We start from the raw sequence: 26021 nt of genomic DNA on the forward strand, positions 1-26021 counted from the left end.
CTTTCGCAAGCCACTGATTATACACACACACACACCTCTGGAAAAAATTAAGAGACCACTGCAAAATTACCAGTTTCTCTGGTTTAACTATTTATAGGTATGTGTTTGGGTAAAATTAACATTTTTGTTTTATTCTATAAACTACTGCCAACATTTCTCCCAAATTCCAAATAAAAATATTGTCATTTAGAGCATTTATTTGCAGAAAATGACAACTGGTCAAAATAACAAAAAAGATGCAGTGTTGTCAGACCTCGAATAATGCAAAGAAAGTAAGTTCATATTCATTTTTAAACAACACAATACTAATGTTTTAACTTAGGATGAGTTCAGAAATCAATATTTGGTGGAATAACCCTGATTTTCAAGCACAGTTTTCATGCGTCTTGGCATGCTCTCCACCAGTCTTTCACATTGATTTTCGGTGACTTTATGCCACTCCTGGCGCATAAATTCAAGCAGCTCGGCTTTGTTTGATGGCTTGTGACCATCCATCATCCTATTGATCACATTCCAGAGGTTTTCAATGGGGTTTAGGTCTGGAGAAATTGGGCTGGCCATGACAGGGTCTTGATCTGGTGGTTCTCCATCCACACCTTGATTGACCTGGCTGTGTGGCATGGAGCATTGTCCTGCTGGAAAAACCAATCCTCAGAGTTGGGGAACATTGTCAGAGCAGAAGGAAGCAAGTTTTCTTCCAGGACAACCTTGTGCCTGGCTTGATTCATGCGTCCTTCACAAAGGCAAAGCTGCCCGATTCCAGCCTTGCTGAAGCACCCCCAGACGAGTCCAATTTTCAGCTTTGCCCAACACCTGGTCGTCTAATGGTTAGACAGAGACCTGGAGAGGCCTACAAGCCACAGTGTCTCGTACCCACTATGAAATGTGGTAGAGGATCGGTGATGATCTGGGGGTGCTTCAGCAAGGCTGGAATCGGTCATATTTGGCATGAATCAAGCCAAGTACAAGGTTGTCCTGGAAGAAAACTTGCTTCCTTCTGCTCTGAAAATGGATGTGGAGGTCCTGGGGTAGCATGGCTACACGTGGTCTGCAGTTGTGAGGCAGGTTGGAGTGTACTGCCAAATTCTCTAAAATGACGTTGGAGGCAGCTTATGGTAGAGAAATGAACATTCAATTCTCTGTCAACAGCTCTGGTGGACATTCCTGCAGTCAGCATGCCAATTGCACGCTCCCTCAAAACTTGAGACAGCTGTGGCATTGTGTTGTGTGACAAAACTGCACATTTTAGAGTGGCCTTTTATTGTCCCCAGCACAAGGTGCACCTGTGTAATGATCATGCTGTTTAATCCGATTCTTGATATGTCACACTTGTCAGGTGGATGGATTATCTTGGCAAAGGAGAAATGCTCCCTAACTGATGAAAACAAATTTGTGCACAAAATTTGAGAGAAATAAGCTTTTTGTGCGTATGGAAAACATGGGAACAACACTTTACATGTTGCATTTATTTTTATTCAGTGTGTGTGTAACACACACACACACACTCCCTCCCCTGGTCAACCTGTGCAATGCTCCTTTGCCCTCAATCACTGGTACTACACTACAGTGCTACATGTATTTAAAGGTGAAGGGGGTTATATAATGTTTTTTAGGAGGTTTCTTGATTGGGAACAGCTGTAATTTGGCTTAGTTTGAGTAACATTGATTTTACTGTGCTTGTGTTATTTATTTTTACAGTTAAAAGTGTTCAATTGCATCCAATAACAGCAGTATATCAATCTCCAAGACCCAACATGGAACAAGAAATCATCAGTACAGGAGTGATTCACCCAGGACTAACATCACAACTCCCAGCCTACTATCTGCTGTGCAGAAAAGGAAAGAAAACAAAGTTTAACAAGCATGAAAAAAACTATACTAATATTTAAAACAAAATGCAAAAGCAATAAAATTGCACTATTTATTTTCAGTTTCTCTTGTTTCCGATTTTAACTCTGCATTTGTGTTTTGTTTGTGTGAATATCCCCAGTAGCACATACTAGACAATTATGCAATGTGTCCAGCGTTTCATTTCAAAATGGACTACTTCCATCTGCACAGTGGCTCACAGTGGACATGTTTGAAATGGACAGCCCTATAATAAACTGTGGTCCACCCTTACGGCTCAGCTCGATATCCAAGCACAGAAGAGAGAGAGACTGGATGAATTTTGCAGCTTGTGTCATCAGGACCAGGCTTAATTATGCTAAGGTCACCTCTACCGAGAGCCAGCAACCTAAAACAAGTCACTTGCAGAAATAGTGGCATTTCCAGTGCTCAGCTCTACCCACTGAACCACACTGCCTCCATTCCAGTCCTTCAGCTCTACCCACTGAACCACACTGTCTCCATTCCAGTCACGGTTCTAACCAATAGGCTACACCGCCTCCCAGCAACCCTGCTCTAACCAGTAGTACACTGCCTTCCAGTCCCATTGCTTTATGGACTGTAGGTTGAACAGATTTGGACACATCATGTTTTTGCCTTTCACAACATTTACAAAATTATAAATTAATATATAGTATTACATAGCATAATTAATTATCCATGATCATAAATAGAATAAGCAAATTATATTACTGATACCATGTCATTTTATGTTCACTAATAATGGGTAAAAAACATTATATACATACAACATTCCCTCTACAGTAAGGAAAAAAAGATTGTTGCATATCTAGTCTGTTTACTGTAATTTCCTAGTAAAAGCTGTAACTTGTTTCTAACAGTATCCAGAGACTCCTTGTTTCAACATTTGAAAATCATTGAGCTGACCGGACTGCTCGTCCCAGGGAAGGAGATAATCTGTAGATTACCAGGTCTCTCTGGTCTCACAGTATTACACTTTATAACCGCTGCAGTCTTGGACAGAAGGCTCGAGAACCCCGAATGGCATTTCATTCAGAGGGAGAGTGACGCTTGGGGTGGAACAGCAGGGGGTTCTGTGCATTCTGCACTAGACATTGCACTCACATAAGAAACCATTTGCAGCAGCACTGTACAGATGTAATGTCACTTAAAGGGATTTGAAGTGTAACTGACTACACATGTACAGTTGTAGTCAGTTGATAAGAAACCATGTGAAATGAATAGCACACAGACATGCAATTACAATGAATCTTTCATGCACCTACAGAAGTAATTATATTGTATTGCACAAATTTAATAACTTAGGATTCAGATATTTATAAAATAATTGTAAACTTCAGCCTCAAAGATTCTTTACATGCTATATCGTATTCACCATGTGTTCAAAGTTCAAGTTTAACCCCATAATGTACAATCTTTTAGAGAATGTAATATTAATTTAACTATACCAGTTATTAAATAATAAGAATCATTAAAGAGATGATCTACCCCGTAGCATCAAGTGGCCTGTAAACAAGGTTTGCTACACAGCAGTTACAATGTTTTGTTGCACCAATACTGGGAATTACTAGGTGATTATACTTACAAATCATTTAGGTGAACTTTTAAATAATACTTCAGCTCAAAATATAAAACTCCTCACAGACAATCAGAACGGCTGATTCTCGAAGACTGTCTGTGTCTCATGCTCTGAAAACAGTCAGACAGAACACACTAGAATGGTTTTTTACCAGGGTATGAATAGAGGGCTGAAACATTTTTTATAAAATGATGGAAATAATAATGAGCAGCTCTTCTTTGAACTTATTCTTCTGCCTCTAGGAACTGTTTACATTATTTCTGAATTCACAATATAAACTCATATCCTCTTACCAGTTAGCTAAACTCATAACCGCTGGTTATTGGTAAAGAACAAGCTAATAATGTAAAGCATACATTTATAGAAAGGCACTCTGCAAAACGGTTTCCAAACATGTTTCTATATACTCTTGCTGAGCCAATGGAAAAATGTCCTTGCCCTGCATATGTAGAAGGTTACACACTAATGAAAAGCACAGCAAGCAGGACTATAACTTCACAGAGCCTTTATAGGACTTCAGGGCCAGTTTCTTCATTGTACTTGAGATTGAAACTCCTCTCTGGATTAGCATTGCCAAGCCTAGACTCCAGCCAACACAGCCTGTCTGTCTGTCTGTCTGTCTTTGGGAGGATAAGATACTCGGTATCATACCAAGGATATAAACCACAACTTTCTAGCAGGTCCTGTGAAGACACTTGCTGTGCTCAATGGGTCAATGGTAGGCTCCAAAGCAAACGAAATTCAGAAGGGAGTGGGAACACCCCAGTGCTAAAGTTTCTGACCCTTTTTCAGTACAATTGAGCCAGCACAAGTGTGTGTATTTGTGTGGGTGTGTGTTTGTTTTCTGGGTGGTTTGTCAGGACCACCATGTTAGACAATCTCAAAGCAAAGAGCTGCAAGGCATTTTCTTGCTGTGCACCTGAGCTTTAGAATTAGTTTCTAAGGGGCTGAAGTCCAGAACAAACCTGGAGTGTGGATGGTGTTACTAACATGATTCCTAGCTCAGACTGGAAAATGTTGTAGTTTTTTTCTTTTTACCTTTCCAGCTTTAGTTTAGGTGACTCGTCCCCAGGTGCCCATTTTAAAGACAGACAGTCAGGGGGACAGAATATTCCCACTGCTGCATACAGCATTCATTTTGACTCAGTTGAGATCCCTGCCAACGGTCAGACAGGTAGGAAGAACAGAGTACAGCAGCTCATGGTCAGCCTTCCATAAAGGGACTCCAGCAGTGAGGATTCCTCCCAGCATGGCTGGGCTGTGTGGAATCCCTCCGGTCCTACTGCAGCACACAGAGCTCCTGGCTCTCCTGGTGCAGGTGGTCCTTGGGCAGCTTGGCCCCTGCACTCTCTGCCTCGCCCCCCTCCCCCTGCTCTTCCTCCCCCTCTGCTCGCTGGGGGTCTGGGAGAAACAGTTTGTGACGCAGCTCCATCAGCAGGTCTCGCCCCTCACTGGCGGGTAGGTTACCCAGGTAGTACTGCGGGGCTAGCTCCACCAGCCTGGAGAAACAAGAGGCGTACAGTGTCAGCTTACAGAGGTACAACTACACATAGACAACTAAAAGAGAGCGAGCGACAGAAAGAGACAGATAGAGAGAGCGAGAGACAGAGACACAGAGAAGAGAGAAAGCAAGCCCCACCCACACTCTAGGGTTGGATAAAAGGAAATGATTATGGTTGCACCCCTTTCAAAATGCCACATCAATAATAGGTAGATACTAATTCTGATTGCCAGTGCATTCCTAGTAATAATTTAAAACGAAAACAACCTGTTATCATACTACGTGGTTGAAGGAAGCGATCGGTTTGCAAGCCTTACTGGTCAGCTAGTGTACGTTTTACACACTTGGTTTGTGAGGAGCCTTAACCTGCCATAATGTTTTACTGATTCACCCCATAAATGATGTCTGACCAAACAAATCACAATCCCCCGAAAGCCAATACTAGCATTACTCACTCAGCCCACTAACTTGCATACCGGTTCAATTTTATTGTATAAACCAGCTCTTCATGTCACTATCCCACATTCAAAGACTGATAAGCTGTATGCAGCTATTATGGAGAGATTTGTGACAGTGACAAAGAGACCCAAACACACACACACTGAATCTCACATCTGGGGCTGTATTTCGGAGACCACGCTGATGCAGTTGTTCTGGGAGATGGTGAACTCGTGGTACAGCACCCAGCAGGGGGGGCGTGGCAGAGGCTTGCGGGACAGGTACCCTGAGAAGGGGTGCAGGTGAGCCACGTGCTTGTGAGTTAGGAGCAGGTAGTTCCCAGAACCATCCACATCACGAGCCACCTTCCAGAGAGATCACAGAGAAATCTTAAAACAGGACCCTGACCCAGGTGTGCTGCTATTTTGGAGAGACCCCAATATCCATTAGTGACTGACAGGGGTGTTCAGATACTCTGATTTTAAGTAATTCAAGTTTAATTAAATATAATAAAACCTTTTAAACTCTTAATTTACATAAAACAAATTAGCGAGGTGACCCTTTCCAGCTAAAGAAAGTATCTGCAGACCCTTGCCCTCCCCCTGGAGCCCGACCCCTACCTTGAGGAAGTAGCCCGAGATCAATGCTCTCTTGATGTTTTGGATGTTGTCCTCAGTCCCGAAGCTAGGGGGCGACACTGGCAGCTCGATGCGGTGCATGATCTCTAGCAGCTCAGAGCGGATCACGTCAGCGCGCTTCAGAGCTGAATGACTCACAAAGTTCTTTCTGCACCAGCCCTCGTCCTCATTATCTGCAACACAAGCACCCCTCATTTTAAAAGAGTATCTTTATAGTTGGCTATTAATGACTGTTTTCTGTTAACTTGTTTATTTCACTGTAAAATGAGGTGTGATGCTCAGATCATTATTTTGCCCTATACCTGAAGATCTGCGTCTATAGCACTGGGCTGGCTATACTTCATATTGATTTTTATTTAATTCTTTCCATTTTTCATTTGAATTTCTAAGCCAACATGTTGTATACCATCTCAGCCAGTTTGATTTTTTTCTCTTGCATGTTCTTAGTGTTGACTCTGCTCATCCCTGCCTCCCTCCCTCCCTTCCCTGCTTCTATTCCCCAATACTGCACTCACGCTGTTTGAAAGCGTTGTAGAGGTTGATGAGCGTGAAGTGATCCCCGTCAGAGTGCAGCAGGACTCTGCGTCGAACAGCGGCCGCCTCCTCCGAGTGCTGAGGGGGGGTCACAAAACATGGAGAGGCTGCAGAGAGAGAGGAGTGAGAGAGTGAGAGGTGAGAGAGAGAAAAAGGAGGAGACGGGAGAGGAGTGAGAGAGAGAGAGAAAGGTTAGGAAGAGACCCGTTTACCTGGATATGATTTATTCACGTCTCTCGCGCCTTTTTTTTTTTTTTTTTTTAGGACATGTCGTTGTTCCACCCTGTTATTTATTGTTTATTGCCTGTATGTTATTTTTTTGTCAAAACCTTTCCCTATGACTAAATAAAATTGATTTATGGTAAAAATGATTGGTCTATATATCGTCAGTATTCATTACATAAAAACATATAGCTTTCAGCTTGTTTGTATGCTGTACTCATAATAACCAAGCGCATGCAGTACACAGAAAAAAAACCCTCACTCCTGTAGGACCGGTAGTGCATTTTAGAACACCACTCAAAGGGTTAAATACACCGTTCCTCCCCTACAGCTGCTGAACAACTCCTAATAGTAAACTTATAGACTTCAAGAGAGACTTATTTTTTCTGTGATGAGAGCAGATTTGTCAGGTGATCGCTCACATTCCTGGTACCTGGTCAGGACCAAAGTGAGTGTCTAAACCTGCATCTAAAGCTAATAATCCTTGGATTGACAGCAAGTGTGTACCCGCCACACAGCATGAGTGTGGATGCAGTACAGTGCAGGAGTGCACGGAGAATGTACCTGTCAGCATGGCAGCCACAGTGAGCATCTCGCTGACACAGTCGAACTCGCAGGACGCGATGAGCGCCTTCGCCAGCTGGGGGTCCAGCGGAAACTCCGACATGATGATTCCAACTTCAGAGAGATTACCATCATCGTCCAGCGCCGCCAGGTAATCCAGGTCTTCCAGCGCCTGCATCAGAGCTTCCGGTGCTATGGAGGGGGGAGGAGACACAGACAAGCAAGTCTCACACTATTTCTGACGTAACTGTAATGAACCTCTACACCTCCTCCTTAAAATGTACTACAGCTTTAAAATATGATTTTACTGTACCACAGGGATGGAAAGAAGATTCCCATTGCATAGCAGTTTGATCCATTCCTGGTTTTACTATGGGTTTAAAGACAAACACCTCAGCCTGTTACCTCTATACTCGGACGGATCAAGCTTGTATCAAAACCTGGACTGGGTGAAACTGCTATTCAACAGGGCTCTTATTCCCATCTCGGTACCTGCAGCACTATGCTTAACCACACCCCTATGGGAGCCCTTATTCTCCATGCTAGATCAGTTACAGTGTGAGAGAGATGGAAAATGGCACAGAGTATGGTGAATGTGTGAGCACTCTCTCTGTAATGAAATAAATTTAAGTAAGACAGCAGTATTGAGAAGCCTGTTAGGAACCTGTATCTATGTTCTATCAGTCCATCAGTCCATTGCATGCAGTATGTTCACTCAATACATGCTGAGACCAACACGTGAAAGTGCAACGTGTAGCTTTGGATTCCTGTCTCTGAATAAACGCAGCATGACTGCTGAAACCTCGGAGTTGGTCCTTTTATGTTTCCTAGTCAACAACATCCAGCTGCCCTTTATAAACCATGGGGGAAGCTCTCCACAAACTGCAGGTGTAATGAAGCTGGCTAGCCGCACATCGCCCTCACCTGGCCGGTCCAGGAACTTGCACTGGCCCATGTCAGCGATGTCCAGGCGTTTCAGCAGCAGCACCAGCTGACTCAGGTTCTCTTCCGACACTCGAGGAGCAGAGAAATCTGGCATGTCCGAGTCGTGGAAACTCTGCTGGTAGAGCCGGAAACACAGCCCTATGCAAACACACAAACAGACAGGACCATTAAACACACACATCATAAACAACACAGCCAACCCCAGCAGAAGGATTTTTATTATGCATTTATTCTTTTAAAACAACTAAATTTACCAACAACAGTAGAGCATTTGGCCCATCAGCACTCATCCAGTTCCTAGTATTCGATTGCTCTCAAAACTTGTCTAGTCGGGTCTTAATGGATCCCACTAATTCAGCATTAAAGACTTGACTAGGTAACCCGTTCCACACCTTAAGCACTCTTTGTGTGAAGAGTCTCCTCTTTTCTCTCTGAAGTCTGTCTCCACTTTGATCTGAAGACAGGTTACTTTCTATACCCATTATTCACAAAACAAAAACTATATTGCACCCATATTCTGGAATGAGCTTCCCAGTACTGTAAGGGAAGCGCCCTCAGTGATGTTTTTAAATTAAACACGTTTTTATAGGTCTGGCGTATACAGTTATCAAAAATGACACTCTCATCTCTATATGGCATATTGTACTATTTAGCACTATTTTAGTTTTATGTATTTGAAACATGTTCAATTATTTTATGAGTATTGTTATTACTGCAATTACTGTTATTACTTTATTTGTTTATTGTCTTCATGTGAAGTGCTTTGTGGCGGCCCTCGTTAAAAGGCGATATTCAAAAATAAAGATTGCTTGATTGATTGATTGACTTCATTTTCAACCGTGTCCTCAGATTCTCGTTTCTGCACTGCGCTAGTATTAGTGTGAGTTAACCATATCAACTCCTTTTAAGATTTTAAAGACTTAAGACTAAATAATTCTAGGCTTCATGAAGTGAACCTTTGCAGCTCAGCTATTGTTGTAAGGGGTGAGGGGGGGTCTCTTTGCAGCTCAGCTATTGTTGTAAGGGGTGAGGGGGGGTCTCTTTGCAGCTCAGCTATTGTTGTAAGGGGTGAGGGGGGGCTCTCTTTGCAGCTCAGCTATTGTTGTAAGGGGTGAGGGGGGCTCTCTTTGCAGCTCAGCTATTGTTGTAAGGGGTGAGGGGGGGCTCTCTTTGCAGCTCAGCTATTGTTGTAAGGGGTGAGGGGGGGCTCTCTTTGCAGCTCAGCTATTGTTGTAAGGGGTGAGGGGGGGCTCTCTTTGCAGCTCAGCTATTGTTGTAAGGGGTGAGGGGGGGCTCTCTGCAGCTCAGCTATTGTTGTAAGGGGTGAGGGGGGGCTCTCTTTGCAGCTCAGCTATGTTGTAAGGGGTGAGGGGGGCTCTCTTTGCAGCTCAGCTATTGTTGTAAGGGGTGAGGGGGGCTCTCTTTGCAGCTCAGCTATTGTTGTAAGGGGTGAGGGGGGGCTCTCTTTGCAGCTCAGCTATTGTTGTAAGGGGTGAGGGGGGGCTCTCTTTGCAGCTCAGCTATTGTTGTAAGGGGTGAGGGGGGCTCTCTATTGTTGTAAGGGGTGAGGGGGGCTGCAGCTCAGCTATTGTTGTAAGGGGTGAGGGGGGGCTCTCTTTGCAGCTCAGCTATTGTTGTAAGGGGTGAGGGGGGGCTCTCTTTGCAGCTCAGCTATTGTTGTAAGGGGTGAGGGGGGGCTCTCTTTGCAGCTCAGCTATTGTTGTAAGGGGTGAGGGGGGGCTCTCTTTGCAGCTCAGCTATTGTTGTAAGGGGTGAGGGGGGGCTCTCTTTGCAGCTCAGCTATTGTTGTAAGGGGTGAGGGGGGGCTCTCTTTGCAGCTCAGCTATTGTTGTAAGGGGTGAGGGGGGCTCTCTTTGCAGCTCAGCTATTGTTGTAAGGGGTGAGGGGGGGCTCTCTTTGCAGCTCAGCTATTGTTGTAAGGGGTGAGGGGGGCTCTCTTTGCAGCTCAGCTATTGTTGTAAGGGGTGAGGGGGGGCTCTCTTTGCAGCTCAGCTATTGTTGTAAGGGGTGAGGGGGGGCTCTCTTTGCAGCTCAGCTATTGTTATAAGGGGTGAGGGGGGCTCTCTTTGCAGCTCAGCTATTGTTGTAAGGGGTGAGGGGGGCTCTCTTTGGTTGTTACAGAAGGGAACACCGGTGCATTGCTTTTTTATAATTAATTATAACAGAATATTTCACAACACGCACCACATGGATTAAACATGAGAAAGCAGTCTCTCCATTTACTTTTATCCCTTGAGGTACAAGCAGCAGTTACCCCACCATACCCATTCTAATACATACAGTACACACAGGACGCATACATTAGTATAGTTTTGCCAGTGGTTAATATACTTGTTTGGGAATGCATAGCTGCTGTTAACCCTATAAAACTGATCTACTGAAAGTAATTTATGTTAGTACGAGTAGCCTGTGTTAGTACAATACATCACCCGATGGTGTAAACACTACATTTAGAGCTACCTGTATAATGAAAACTGTTATCACCATGCCCGACATCCACAGTAACACATACAAAAATGAAAGTGTGAACGACAAGCATACATATGCAGCGGCAGTAAACGATGTCCTTGCCAAGCTTCATACCAGTTCAAGAAGCAGTCTCACCCACTTCAGTAGACGCTGAATCTTACCAGCACTACTGCTGTTCACCCTCTGTCTCCGCAGCTCCGCTTGACTCTTGCTGATTGTTCGAAACACCTGCGAGTCCGCTCTGATTCGAGGGTTGTAAACCTGTGGACGAGAAGCAGCGAGGAGATCTGGGTGATGTAGCTTTAACCCTTTGCGGTCCTACGTAGGACCAGGTCCGACATTACAATTTTCCCTTTCCAGTTAACCGGAAGTTACGTACAAAATGGTAAACACACGAGACAGCTGCTGAAAACATCGAAGATCAAGTCATTTTAGGGAACAGGGGCCACAACCCTACATTTCTGAACTGCCGGTGAGGCAGCGGGATCTCACTGATCAACAGAGACAGCGACTAAATGGGGATTGACAAGAAATAGAGATGTGGACCCTGCAAAACCTGTGCGGATCGGCAACACTGCATGGGGAGTGTAATTAACAAAATTGTTATGTGTTTGATTACCAATAACATATGCTTCAGTATCTATACTCTGTAATTAGTTTATATCAGTTTAGCAATTGTCTAATGGCCTATAATACCCATTTTTGTCATATTTTGTCTGAACAGCAGACCACTGACAGTGACAGTGTGAAATCTTTGCAAAGACAATAAATTACAAACATTACAATAACGTACAGTAGACTTAGGATTGATAAGACGGCACTATATAAAGCAGATGACAACTTCAGCAATAAATATGGAAAAACAAACGTTTCTTTACTCACCATTACATCAGTGGTACACATTTTCTGATGCAGTGAAGTTCGGATGGTTGTTTGTAATCCAGAAATACAGGTTTATATTCCTATATGGTAATGCCATAACAACTATTTACATACTGCAACTTACTTGTTAGGTAAGCCAGAAATTAGGAAACAGACAACCCATAGTCCACAAAACGATTTCCTGGGCGTTCAACAGCAATTGTTTTGTCCCTGCCTGTGTTGTTTTAAGTGACATGATAATTGCTGGATGAATCAGTTTTTCTGATGACCATGATCTTAAATTGCATCATAACTTCTTCATAATCCCTTTTTTACTTGACCCCTTCTCAATCCATTCTCTTCCACATGATCACTGCTGCTAGTTTGATCCATTTTGATTACTGTATACTGTACTCAATACACACTTTCGCAACAGCCTTGACTTGACAAGGCTAGTTATATTTTTCAACTCTTAATTTCATTAAAAAAAACTAGCCTTATATATCTGGGCTAATACGGTTTTATATATCATATATATATATATATATATATATATATATATATATATATATATATATATATATATATATATATATATATATATATATAGACACACACACACAGAGTACCGTGAAAAAATATTTGCCCCCTGTCTGATTTTCTGCATTTTTCACATTGAATTTGGTCAGATCTTTTTGTGGGTTGTAGTAGTATATAGAGGGAGTCTGACAGAAAAATGACACCAAAGTTTGGTGCTTCTTTCATCTGTTTGGTGTGCAAGGTAACCAAACATGTAATCTTCAGGTGTGAAAAAGTTATTGCCCCTAGTTAACTCAACCCAATTAAAGGGAAAGTTAGGGTCAGCTGTTTGAATACTTTTGTTAACAATCAGGCCTGTTTAAAATCTGACTAACGTTAGTCCTTACCATCAGAGTGAAGTTGTCAGCACACAGATTCTAGAGGCACATCATGCCACGATCAAAAGAAATTCATGAAGACCACCGGAAAAAAGTTGTTGATGCCAGTCAGTCTGGAAAGGGTTACAAAGCCATTTCTAAGGCTCTGGGCCTCCACCAAACCACAGTCAGAGCCATATTGTCCAAATGGAGAAAGTTTGGGACAGTAGGACTTTTCCCAGGAGTGGCTGTCCTGCCAAAATCTCTCCAAGAGCAAGGCGTAAAATCGTCCAGGAAGTCACAGAGAACCCAAGAACAACATCCAGGGATCTGCAGGCCTCTCTCACCTCGGCTAAGGTCAGTGTTCATGACTCCACCATCAGAAAGACACTGGGCAAAAATGGGATTCATGGCAGAGTAGCAAGGGGGAAATCACTGCTCACTGAGAAGAACATGAATGCTCATCTCAAGTTTGCCAAAAGCTGTTCTATGTTCTATGGACAGATGAGTCAAAAGTGGAACTTTTTGGGCAACATGAGCCCTGAGTCTGGCTAAAACCAAACACTGCTTTCAACAATAAGAACCTCATACCAATGGTCAAGCATGGTTGTGGTATTGTCGTGATTTGGGGATGCTTTGTTGCATCAGGACCTGTATGACTTGCCATCATTGAAGGAACTATGAATTCTGCCCTGTATCAGAAAATTCCACAGGAGAATGTCAGGCCATCCATCCTTGAGCTGAAGCTGAAGCGCAGCTGGGTCATGCAGAAAGACAACGATCCTAAACACACAAGCAAGTCTACATCAGAATGGTTGAAAAACAAAAAAATTTAAGTTTTGGAATGGCCAAGTCAAAGTCCAGACCTAAACCCCATTGAGATGTTGTGGCAGGACCTGAACGGAGCAGTTTATGCTCGAAAACCCACAAACATCACCAAGTTGAAGCAGTTCTGCATGAAGGAGTGGGCCAAAATTCCTCCACGGCGCTGTGAGAGACTGATCAATAATTACAGGAAGCGTCTGGCTGCAGTTATTGCTGCTAAAGGTGGCGTAACCAGTTATCGAGTCTAAGGGGGTGTTGCATAACTTTCTTTAATAAATAAATGAAATAAGTATCAATTTTGTGTTATTTGTACTCAGGGTCCCTTTTATCTAATATTAGATTTTGGTTGAAGATCTGATAACATTCAGTGTCAAAAATATGCAAAAATGCAGAGTCAGACAGGAGGCAAATACTTTGACAGTACTGTATGTGTGTGTTCGCTCACAGTGGTTTCCTATAAAACCTCAATGCTGTATTTATATACAAAAAAAACCACACACATTTAATAGTGCTTAAAGTAATTTGTGATAATCTTTTAAGTTGAATCCTACAAACCTTTAGGCCAGATGTATAGGCCGAGAACGGTTTTATAAAAAGGTCCTGTTTTTGGAGGCGTGGTCCGTGGGCCACATTAATCACATTTTAGTGGCCTATAAAATGTTTGTTTTAAATAATAATGCTAATATTCTTAATAAACACTGTTGCATCCACTTCAGTGATAAAAAAACCTGCAAGATACACTAAGTGTGCTACCGTTTTTAGAAGCGCTGTTTACATGTTTGCACTGCTGACAGAAGCACAGACTCACAGTTTTGAGCTGAATGCCGGTGTCGATGACGTAGCGGATGTGTGGCAGCGAGAATGAGGACTCCGCCAGCGCGTCTGTGAGCACCACTCTGCGCCGACACCCCCCCGGCACTGCCCTCTCCCCCAGCGGATCATACACCCTCTGCACGGCTGAGCCCAGCCCTGAGTGGAGAGGCACAGGAACTAGCTCTCCCAGCTGAGAACTCAGAGCTACACTCTCCTTCTGGATCAAAGCACAGCACAGCTCTATCTCCTGCAGACACAGAGAGAGAGGGGAAAGAGTTAGCACATTCAGAGGCGTGGGAACCAGCTCTCCCAGTTGAGGGCTAAGGGCTGATCTCCTGCAGGACACAGAGACAGACAGCAAGAGTGGTAGCACGTTCACTGGACTGCTGAACCCAGCCCAACAGGACACAGAACCATTCACAACTTTTGCAAACTCTCAAAAAAATAAAAAAGAGAAATGTACAGAATAGAAAATAAAATATTTCAGTTGTACATGCTGTATATACATTTTCTTAAATCCTCTTTGAGCAATTCAGAACCCACTTGATTCTACATGTCAGTCAGTTATAAAATTCCAACTAGATGAACAACCATCACCTTCAAATGATGGAGTTAGGGTGGGTGTCACCAACTGCCTGCCTGCCTGCCTGTTCTCCTCCTCCTCGAAACAGGATTGCAGCCCAGCATTCCCAAGCTGGCTGGCAGACAGGGAGCTTTACTCTTAAAGGGGAGGACTGGGCACCCTTAAAGGCACAGTGCCCTTAGAACACACATTGCTGGGATGCAGCCTATGGTTAGATATTTTCTAGTAAAGGATTCTTAATTAAAAACCTATTTTACAACAGTGGAGAAAGGAGATAATGTTTGTAAATTAGCATGTGGCCTTTGTATTTGTATCCTATGACTTGTGACAGCATGCAAGCCAACTGGTCTTACTCTAGCATTTCAATGATTTACAAAAGGGTGCTGTGATGCATCAAAGCAAGCAGGCCTCACATTAACAACCTCTTGTAAGATCCAACTACAATCTGTAAAGCAATTATAAAACAAGATACTTTCACCGCACTAGGCGACACTGCCTCCCAATGTCTCAGCTCTAGACCACACTGCCTCCCTGCCAGTCCTCCAGCTCTAGACCACACTGCCTCCCTGCCAGTCCCTCCTCTCTAGACCACACTGCCTCCCTGCCAGTACCTCCGCTCTAGACCACACTGCCTCCCTGCCAGTACCTCCGCTCTAGACCACACTGCCTCCCTGCCAGTCCTCCAGCTCTAGACCACACTGCCTCCCTGCCAGTCCCTCCGCTCTAGACCACACTGCCTCCCTGCCAGTCCCTCCGCTCTAGACCACACTGCCTCCCTGCCAGTCCTCCAGCTCTAGACCACACTGCCTCCCTGCCAGTCCTCCAGCTCTAGACCACACTGCCTCCCTGCCAGTCCCTCCGCTCTAGACCACACTGCCTCCCTGCCAGTCCCTCAGCTCTAGACCACACTGCCTCCCTGCCAGTCCCTCCGCTCTAGACCACACTGCCTCCCTGCCAGTACCTCCGCTCTAGACCACACTGCCTCCCTGCCAGTCCTCCAGCTCTAGACCACACTGCCTCCCTGCCAGTCCTCCAGCTCTAGACCACACTGCCTCCCTGCCAGTCCTCCAGCTCTAGACCACACTGCCTCCCTGCCAGTCCCCCAGCTCTAGACCACACTGCCTCCCTGCCAGTCCCTGCACTCAGATTTTTCTAGGATTTAAAAGGTAAGAGAGGAGCAGCACCACAGACAGCTGGTCCTGCTGGGTGACTCTTCACATGTTACTGCTCTCCTCACAAACAGCACTGCATTCATTTCACATTTCTGATGGTTAGCAAATATCCAAAATGGCAGAATCCGTATGTAACACAGCTTAAAAAACATAGTATTTCTGTTTCCCTTGCAATTGCATAGCTGTTAGCAACACATTACATTACTAGTACAGTATCCAGTGAAAAGTGATTGATTATTAGTTGTTTGTGGTATGGACATTTATTAAAAAATAAACCAAACAACGATATAGACAGATAGCTAGAGAGAGAGAGACATTTTGGCATAATAAAATCAAACAATGTGCATCACTGTATTTAAAAAGTTTTTGTTTACTTGTATGTATCTGTTGACTACCAATTTCTCTTTCTGCATTAAAACATTCAAATAACTTGCACATCACCTCTAGACCACACTGTTCAGTTAAGTCTCACAATCCTGATTCGCTGAACTGCCAAGGCTGTGAATTGGATTTGGTTTGTATTCTTGTCACCATATCAACCAGCACACACAAGGTCCAAATGTTACACCTAAATCAGTTTTTAACCCCTCAAGCGCAAGCTCTGAAACCCCACTGTGCTATATGTATTGAATTATGTTCTTAAAGTATATACTCCTACATGTACTTGAACACTTAAAGTTGGCTAGATTCACAAAGACATGCACATTTTTATTTTCAGAAGGAAAAATCTCAATAAAGCTAAGCCAGCGATAAAATTTCAAAGTAGCCTTAAGTTGTTCTTAATTTGTTTTACAACGTAATGTTCATTTTGCATTTTAGAAAAGAAAAAAAAAAAAAAGGAGTGGGCCAATGATGATTTGCAGTACTGTAGCTCTGAGAATCAAGCCCTGTGTTTTTAAACAGCATTTTACCAGGATAAAACATGCATAATATTTAACAGTGTGTGTACAAGACAGAGATGTTTCAAGAGTCACTATTGGTAAATTATCCTGAGTCAAACAGGTCAGTTGCCTGTTGCTATAAAATGCTCATCACAAAGTGTCCTCCCTACCACCATACCTGCGAGCTGGGCAGGAAGACAAGCACGTCTCCAGGCTCTGCCTTGCGGTGAATGTCCAAGACCATGTGACAGGCGGCAGAGTGCCGGTCCCGTGACTGCGGGTCGCGGTACACCGTTTCCAAGGTGACGGGTCTGTTCTGGGGCACAGTGACTAGAGGCACTGCCTCCCCAAAGAAGCGCTCCAGTCTGGGCTGCAGAGAAGGTGCCGTCACCACGACCACACGCAGCTCCGCTCGCTGCTGCCACACATCCTTCAGCAGTCCCAGCAGCACGTCTGTGGGCACAGTGCGCTCCTGGGTCTCATCGATCACGAGAACACCGTACTGGTGAAGCAGTGGATCCGACATCATCTCACTGAGCAGCACAGAGTCACTCACAAACCTGATCACACAAAGAGAAAGAGATTAGGTTAGAGATTAGGTTAGGGTTACAGAGGTACACACACCATACTAGTGAAGCAGGGGTTCCAAACAAGACTGGAACACACTGTACTGGGATCTCAACAGAACAACACAGAGCGTCTGTGAGGGTGAGGCAACTCCTACAGTACCGCAGCATGGTGTCCGAGTTGCAGCAGTCCTCGTAAGGGACCCGGTATCCCACCTCCAGGCCCAGGTTCAGCTCCATCTCATCCGCCACTCGCAGCGCCAGACCTATGGCAGCAAGGCTGTGAGGCTGAGTGCAGGCAACCAGACCGCTGGAAAACTGCAGTGAGAGAGCATACTCTGCACACCACTGTGGGATCTGAGGAGAGGAATACAGAGACACATCATCATTCACTGGAGCACTGCACAGAACAAGAGTGAAACACTGTCATTCACTGGAGCACTGGAGCACTGCACAGAACAAGAGTGAAACACACCGTCATTCACTAGAGCACTGCACAGAACAAGAGTGAAAACATACTGCCATTCAATCGAACATTACACGTGTGTAATTGTTATTTAAGGTTTTCCTCCTTTTCTCCAAAATAAACAAGTAAAATTCCAGGGTTTGCCAACAGTGGGACCGAATTTTAATTTTCGTCCTGTACTGAAACCTTTATTGAATAATCTGGGATAAATTATGAGGCAAAGCCAGAAATCCATCTCTCTGGAAGGAGTCTCACAGGGATGGGAATTTTAAAACGTATAAACTCTAAAGAACTGCTTAAACGCTTAATAATATAAATGTTGAATACTATTTAATAATATGCTAGATGTATAAACGATCACGTGACAAATGTCAAACGCATTTTTTTTTTGCGTTAATTTTATTAAATTTATCATCATCAGTAGTCCGTTGCGTATCAGACTGCTCTAGTGACACAGTAAGGGCAGACATTATGAAAAGGAAGGGGTTTGGCAAGTGCCTCCAAGCAGCTTTTCCAGCTGGTGCAACAGAAAGATTGACACTGGGGCGGGTTTTATTCTCGGTTGATCTGGCTCTTAATTGGTGCACTCTGTGTGTGTTCATGCCTGTAGTAGGCGTGGTATGGTATCAATTCCAAGGCAGAGTAATAATGTTAATGACAAGCATTTTTTCTGAGTTTGTTCTATATTTGGAAGTACTTTGAGGAATCGGGACGAGAAAACCGTGGTATGTAAATAATTATGCCAAACAAAATTGCCGTACCACAAAAAGACAAGTTCAATGTTTCACAATTTGAAATGAAAACATTCAGAATTATTGTAGATGGAGTTATTGATGGCAATAAAAAGCAAACATCCATAACAACATTTGCTACAGATTTGGCCGAACGGGACGTGATCACGTTATCCCCTATGAGGACAGTGCATGTGAATCATGAATGCTGCAGTTTTTAAATCGATGTAAGATTATCCCAATACTGTGCCGACCCACAAAACAGTGAGGCTGGAAAAAGCTTAAAGAATCTCATACAAAAACTTTTAAATGGAGAAAGTTGCAACTACCAGACTCGTGGACCACACTGCCCAATCTTCCCACAGGTGGAAGGCGTGTTTCACTTGAAATTGTTCTGTAAGCTTTTGGACCGATCGGCCGTTTGTTTAGTACAGTTTTTATTTTTTTATGTTGGAACTACTGCACTAAAGTAAAGGACCCCTGAGACACACTTCAGACAGGTACTTGACCATATACAATTAACTGCACAAGAAGACAAACATTACATTAAAATCACTTAATATATTACTTGACTGTTAGTTTGACATTTAAAATGGGACTTGTGGCAATGTTTGGGAGGGTTATGTACACTAGTACAGTATGTAGAGGAGAGAGGCATTTGATTAAAGTATTCAGAAACTGTAACGTTCAAGTTCTCGTCTCGAGCAACAATAGACCTCAAAAATCCCACTGCTACTATCAAAGACTGCAAACTTTTAAATCTATGAGACAGACTTTTTAATATCAGTCACTGTGCTCTTTACAATTCCAGAATATTGTGCTATTTTATCACTGGTAATGACCTTTTCCAGAAGTGAAAGTATTTCCTACTTTTTTTTCAACTGTAAGCAAAACTCGCTGTCCTGTAGCCATTTTGCATTAGTGCTGTACAGTGGATGATGTTCATTTTTTTTTTTTTTAACCATATAATTTTGGGCAAAGTTACTTACATACAAAAAAAGGAACAGGTTGCTGTTTTTTGTTGTTGTTAAATTAACCTTTAAGAAACACACTATTCTAAAAATATTCTACTATCCAAAAATGTGTTCAACAATACATATCTCCACTAGCAACTGTAAATGCAACCATAAATAAACATTTCAAAATGATGTGTACGTGTTTTTTGTTTTTGCTTTTTTTTTTTTTCTCTGCAGTTAATGTTTTAACATCGCAAAGACTTATTTGCTTATTTAGGGTTTATTTGCTTAAATACTAACCAGGGCTGTCAGTATCAGAATGTAATATAAAGAGTGTGTGTGTGCATGAAGATATGGTTTAAACGTTCATAAAAATGTACCAAAAGCACATCCCTAGGTCTGACCATGTTCTCATAAAAGGGTTAATGTTCACATTAGAATCATTTTGCTAGATTTCTGATATTAAACACTCTACACAAATCGATTTCGCCTTTAAACTTGGCTTTACTTTGTCACCAGCACGGAATAACAAGAGAGAGAGGGCAAAACACCAGGGCTGCAACAAAGGGTACGTTTTGACCTTCGAAGGTTCGAACCGTCGATGGTACTCATTTGCATAATTTAATGGTGACGTCACCATAGCTATTTGTTTATTTGATTGAAAATCCTATTTTACAGGTGATGCATATAAATGCAATAAAACATTCACATATAGTTTAAAATGTGTTATATAGGACAGTGATCGTGTTTTTATAATTTAAGTATAAATACACATTGTTTATTTACACGTAATTGATGCTGCTTGTGATCTATACAGTAAGCTTGCATTGCAGCAGCACCAACTGCAGCGGACTGAGGCAAAACAAAGCTTTATTTAACAGTCACCGTTCCAAGCAGGTTATCAGTCACATTTTACTACTGCTAAAAATATTAATAATAATAATAATAATAATAACAATAACAACATGAACTTAGGCTTGTCAAGTGACCCCAGAGATTGGCCTCCGTGATACAAGTCGCTTGCAGAGTTTGCATTCAATTTTTTTTCAGGGCGTCCAGGCATTTAACAAAAAAAAAATCCCAAACAGCTGAGGGGTTTTGAGACATTTCTTTCAATACAGCTTACACTCTATACGGCTTTGCTGTCGAGACGGCGAATGAAGAAATTAAAGGTCTGCCCCTGGATAACACGAGCTGGAGGGGGTAGGGGCGGACAGTGCTCAGTTTGCGAAAGTAAAATGATTAGTGTCAGTGTATATTTTGTATGTTTCAAAACACATTCTCATAGCACTTCTCTTCCATTGTCTTGTACACAAGGTATTCAGTACATATTTTACTGAAGCACTACAACCGCTTTAGGTACCACCCCCCCCCCCACCCCCACCAGTCCAAATCTACTAGAGAGAGCAGAGTGAGATCTGATGTCTGGTCTTAGTTCTGATGTGGGTCCCCCTCAGTGCAGAGAGCTGCAGGATCTACTAGGGCGAGCAGAGTGAGATCTGATGTCTGGTCTTAGTTCTGATGTATGTCTCCCTCAGTGCAGAGAGCTGCAGGATCTACTAGAGCGAGCAGAGTGAGATCTGATGTCTGGTCTTAGTTCTGATGTGGGTCCCCCTCAGTGCAGAGAGCTGCAGGATCTACTAGAGAGAGCAGAGCGAGATCTGATGTCTGGTCTTAGTTCTGATGTATGTCTCCCTCAGTGCAGAGAGCTGCAGGATCTACTAGAGCGAGCAGAGTGAGATCTGATGCCTGGTCTTAGTTCTGATGTATGTCTCCCTCAGTGCAGAGAGCTGCAGGATCTACTAGAGCGAGCAGAGTGAGATCTGATGTCTGGTCTTAGTTCTGATGTGGGTCCCCCTCAGTGCAGAGAGCTGCAGGATCTACTAGGGCGAGCAGAGTGAGATCTGATGTCTGGTCTTAGTTCTGATGTATGTCTCCCTCAGTGCAGAGAGCTGCAGGATCTACTAGAGCGAGCAGAGTGAGATCTGATGTCTGGTCTTAGTTCTGATGTGGGTCCCCCTCAGTGCAGAGAGCTGCAGGATCTACAGGATCTACTAGGGCGAGCAGAGTGAGATCTGATGTCTGGTCTTAGTTCTGATGTATGTCTCCTTCAGTGCAGAGAGCTGCAGGATCTACTAGAGCGAGGAGAGTGAGATCTGATGTCTGGTCTTAGTTCTGATGTATGTCTCCCTCAGTGCAGAGAGCTGCAGGATCTACTAGAAAGAGCAGAGCGAGATCTGATGTCTGGTCTTAGTTCTGATGTATGTCTCCTTCAGTGCAGAGAACTGCAGGATCTACTAGAGAGAGCAGAGCGAGATCTGATGTCTGGTCTTAGTTCTGATGTATGTCTCCCTCAGTGCAGAGAGCTGCAGGATCTACTAGAGCGAGCAGAGTGAGATCTGATGTCTGGTCTTAGTTCTGATGTATGTCTCCCTCAGTGCAGAGAGCTGCAGAATCTACTAGAGCAAGCAGAGTGAGATCTGATGTCTGGTCTTAGTTCTGATGTATGTCTCCCTCAGTGCAGAGAGCTGCAGGATCTACTAGAGAGAGCAGAGCGAGATCTGATGTCTGGTCTTAGTTCTGATGTGGGTCTCCCTCAGTGCAGAGAGCTGCAGGGAGGCAGCCACACCCCAGACGTGATGTGATTTCTTGTGAGGCGACACTTCCTCAGTGATGCAGTGCGAGAGCTGCAGTGCGCAGGTTGTCTGCTCCTCACCTGTGTGCTCTTGCCGGCCCCCAGGTCCCCTGAGACGATGACCACCCCGCTGCTCTCCAGGCTCTCCAGGAACTCGTACTTGACGCTCCAGACTGGCAACTGCCTGCGCTCCTTCAGCAACTCGTAGTAGCGTGAGGAGAAGGGCAGCCCATCGTAGGGGTTCAACTCCACATCACCCTCCCCTCCGACCAGCCCCTCTCCCTCTTCGAGGTCTGGAGACAGCAGGGAGGAGAGGGAGAGAGAGTCGAGGCCCGGGGCACCACTGGGGTCCTCCTCCAACACCGCCGCCTCCATCTCAGAGTTCAGTCAGGGCAAGAGATCACCTGCCATGGGGGGTGAGCGAAACAGGGTGTCAGCCATCACAAAGAGCACCAAATATCAACTGGTTTAACAGACAGAGGAATGTGCTGAAGTGTAACAACTATAAGCCACGAAGCAAATCATTCCACAGGGATGGAAATAAACTCCTATTGCACAGCAGTTTCAACCATTCCAGGTTTTAATACAAGCTTGACTAGCCCCAGTGTGTAAGGAACAAGCCATGTGTGTCTTATTAAACTAAATAAGTAAAACCAGGAATGGATTAAATTGCTATGCAATGGGAGTCTTATTTCCATCCCTGTAATGCAGGGGTCTCCAACCCCGGTCCAGGAAAGCCCCAATCCAGCAGGTTTTATAGGTGCCTTTACATCACCAGTGGCAGAGATCTGGAACACTTGTTAATCTTGATTCAAGATTAAGTAACAGAGATTGGTTGAAACGAAAACTAGCAGCCACAGCAGCTCTCCAGGACCAGGGTTGGAGACCCCTGCTGTAATAGGTCCTGACTGCCAGATGATTCCATTAGACATTTTCATGGAGAATCAAACTGTGTAACACCAAGCCTACTGGATGATATCGTCAAACCCTCTTTCCCACAAACTCCCATGAAGTTCACCTGCGTGGCATGCAAGCCCTGCTACCGAGATCAAACCACACTTTCACTTTGGTCACCTTTTACATTAACCATGGTACATTTGCACTGTAGTTATACAATGAATGTACCACGGTTTGCCATTCATGCTATACCATACCTCTCTAGGCTTTACAATGTTCACGTACTGTGCACTCCAGCACACTTTTCTATGGTAAGCTTGTTTTAGTTGGGCAAGGCCCTAGATCAGGGCTTTCGAACCCTGGTCCTGAAGACTAAGGCTGAGGTGATGCCTAATTTTTCACTATCGATATATAAAAAGCAGATGCATTGATTTATTGACATTATGAAAGTGTGTACAAAAAACAAATAAAAAACCCTGTAGTAATACATGTGGAGCTGTTACTAGTAACACTTTAAAAAATATTATGCATCCAAAAAAAAGTTGTTTAAATCTATAACAAGTCAGTGTAACAACCAATCAAGAGAAAAAAAAAAAACTAATTTTTAAGCAGTTTAGTGACAAGAGTTGTCCATGGCTTCTATTTTAATTGTGTTAAGGAACGTGATAGTGATAAATGCAGATTTTGTTTGAATTTTTGGAGGGTGCAATCTCATTAAATGGTCACGCAGATTAGTTGCGTTACCGGAGTATCCCAAACATTACTTTCTTTACTTTACTGTCTTGCTGTCTTTAGAAAATAATTGCCAAACTTGCTCTATTACTTTGAAGACTCCTGTCCTCACAGATGCAATTCATCAGGTGTCTTCTGGTGTCAGCTCTCAATTACTTAACTAGACCGTTAACTGAACTAATAAATTTGCTTAATTAGACATTTTTAATTGTTCTCAGGTCCTAAAAAGTTGCAGAGTTCAAGTTACTTATAAAATATTATAGCTAACTTGAAATCTGCAACTGAGAGCTGAAAACAAGTAATACAAGTCTAATTAAGCACATTATTAATGCAATGAAGTTTTAGTTCAGTAATTGAGAGCTCAGTTGGAATGAAAACCAGAAGACACAGCAGGGGGTCTCCAGGACCAGGGATGGGAAGCCTAGACAGTTTTAAATGCGTCTATGTACTGGGTGTGATATGCACATACAAACAGAAGCCACGGAGACCCTCTATTTGCAATAACGATATTTCTGCCCGCTTCACCAGCCCAGCTCTCTCTCTTTCCTATATTATGCTTGGTCCCTGAACTGAATCCACCCAGTGTCTGAGCTCAAACAGAAACGCGCCTGCTTTATTTTTATCCGGTCACTTGTTCAGATAATGATCTGCAACTCACACAACAGTATACAGGACTCACAAAACTCCATTATAACCTTTGTACCGTCTGTATGCCATTATTGAGCAGTATACGGCCATTAAGAAGTACGTTTTAGTTCAACAATAATTGGTTGAATTAGTAATACAAAAAAATTGTAAAATAGGAAATCATCTCTCTCTCTCTCTCTCTCTCTCTCTCTCTCTCTCTCTCTCTATCTATATATATATATATATATATATATATAAATATAATATTGTTACCAAAGCAACCGTACAATCCCAAAAATTAACCAGCCTAGTGTCACTCGACCTAACACACTACAGCCCTTTCTTTAGTGTATTTATCGGTCATTTATTTGGGGTTATCATCAGTAAATACTGAAGTTGTTGTTTTATTAAGAATAGTCATTTTCTAAATGCAAAAACTAAAGGCTGCACAGAGATACTGACAGTACTACGGCAATGACAATTCTGTACCTGTCCCGACCTGCCACCGACAGGCGCGATACAATATCCCCAACATGACAATAATAACATGCTACGACTAAAAACATAAAAAAAGAAAAGCAGTAGCAGATTATAATAAAAGCACTCACCTGCTTCCCATAGCGAACCGACGCTTGCCACGTCGTCACGTTCTTCACTATCTGTATCGTGTCACACAGACGATATTGTGTGTGTGTTTAGACACTTCGTCACAGGTCCCCAATGCCTTTATGTAAGGTGACAGAGTTGCTGATGTGCCCCTATGTCCTCGTCTCCTGAATCACTATTTTGAGTGTTATTATTCACCCGCAGTGTCTAATTAATCAATCTCTCGCTGCTCGACAAGATCACTCCAAAGCGGCAGCCATCTTTCCGCAAACCACACGGGCGTCGACAGGTGGGGATTAAAGGGGAGGGGCCAGTCGGGCTTGGTTTGTGTGTTGGCCGACAGAAAAGAGACAGTAGGAAACAGGGGGTGGACGGTAGTTTGCTGCTATGTACACGACAGCCATAGTTAGCTCTGTTCATTTCGAAATGACGTGTTTTGTCTAAGAAAATTATAATATTTTTCAAAGGTTTCTGGGTAGTAAGTGTTATTTCCTAATTGCTTATGCCTCAAAAGTATAGAAAATGGCTATTATTCCCTACAGACTGCTTTTGTGACCAGAACAGTGATATTTTGAAATTTACGTATTTCCAATGAGAAAACGGGCGAATTTGTGTCTTTTCATTCACATAAAATCAGAAAAAAACAACATATGAATCCAAATTAACATGTATTTATACTAAAGTAATACAAAAATGACTAGAAAAGATTTAGAAGTGAGTATTTTTTCGAGATTTATGATTATACTGTAAATCACTTTCACGAATCAGCCCCCAAATGTAATCTCCCATCATGTTCTCGTTATACTGTCCTTGGTAGCGGCTTTCAAAGTCCAGTCTGAAATTGTTATCTGGATCTACAATGTCTTCCTCGCTCTCTGACTTGCTGCTCTCTTCTAAAGACGGCTGCTCTCTCTCCAGAGGAGTGGGTCTCCAGAGCTCATGGCAGTGTGGCAGTGGGGCGATGGATGAAGGAAGGTCTGGATACGTGATAGCA

The 26021-nt window shown here is 43.3% G+C and overlaps 2 protein-coding genes across 3 annotated transcripts in view; both read right to left on the reverse strand.

The window, feature by feature from the left end:
- The window catches only part of LOC121327412 (interleukin-12 subunit beta-like), a 28914-nt gene extending 26836 nt beyond the window's left edge, over positions 1-2078 (reverse strand). Inside the window, exon 1 of the mRNA XM_041271472.1 lies at positions 2070-2078. Coding sequence (XP_041127406.1) covers positions 2070-2078 — 9 coding nt within the window. The remainder of the gene's footprint in view (positions 1-2069) is intronic.
- On the reverse strand, positions 1910-25306 carry dqx1 (DEAQ box RNA-dependent ATPase 1). 2 transcript variants are annotated; one of them, XM_041239384.1, is made up of 12 exons: positions 25030-25306; positions 22247-22569; positions 17541-17734; positions 16990-17371; positions 14171-14422; positions 10942-11041; positions 8270-8428; positions 7346-7537; positions 6541-6666; positions 6008-6198; positions 5562-5752; positions 1910-4947 (listed from the first exon to the last, which is right to left on the reverse strand). In XM_041239384.1, exons 2-12 carry the CDS (start codon positions 22538-22540, stop codon positions 4728-4730), a joined length of 2301 nt encoding a protein of 766 aa, XP_041095318.1. In that variant the 5' UTR covers positions 22541-22569; positions 25030-25306; the 3' UTR covers positions 1910-4727. The 2 variants fall into 2 exon arrangements, with proteins under 2 accessions (XP_041095318.1, XP_041095326.1); XM_041239392.1 differs by lacking the exon at positions 14171-14422.
- Positions 25307-26021: the final 715 nt, after the last annotated feature.

This window comes from Polyodon spathula, chromosome 2 (genome assembly GCF_017654505.1).
Source record: "Polyodon spathula isolate WHYD16114869_AA chromosome 2, ASM1765450v1, whole genome shotgun sequence".
Classification (NCBI taxonomy): domain Eukaryota; kingdom Metazoa; phylum Chordata; class Actinopteri; order Acipenseriformes; family Polyodontidae; genus Polyodon; species Polyodon spathula.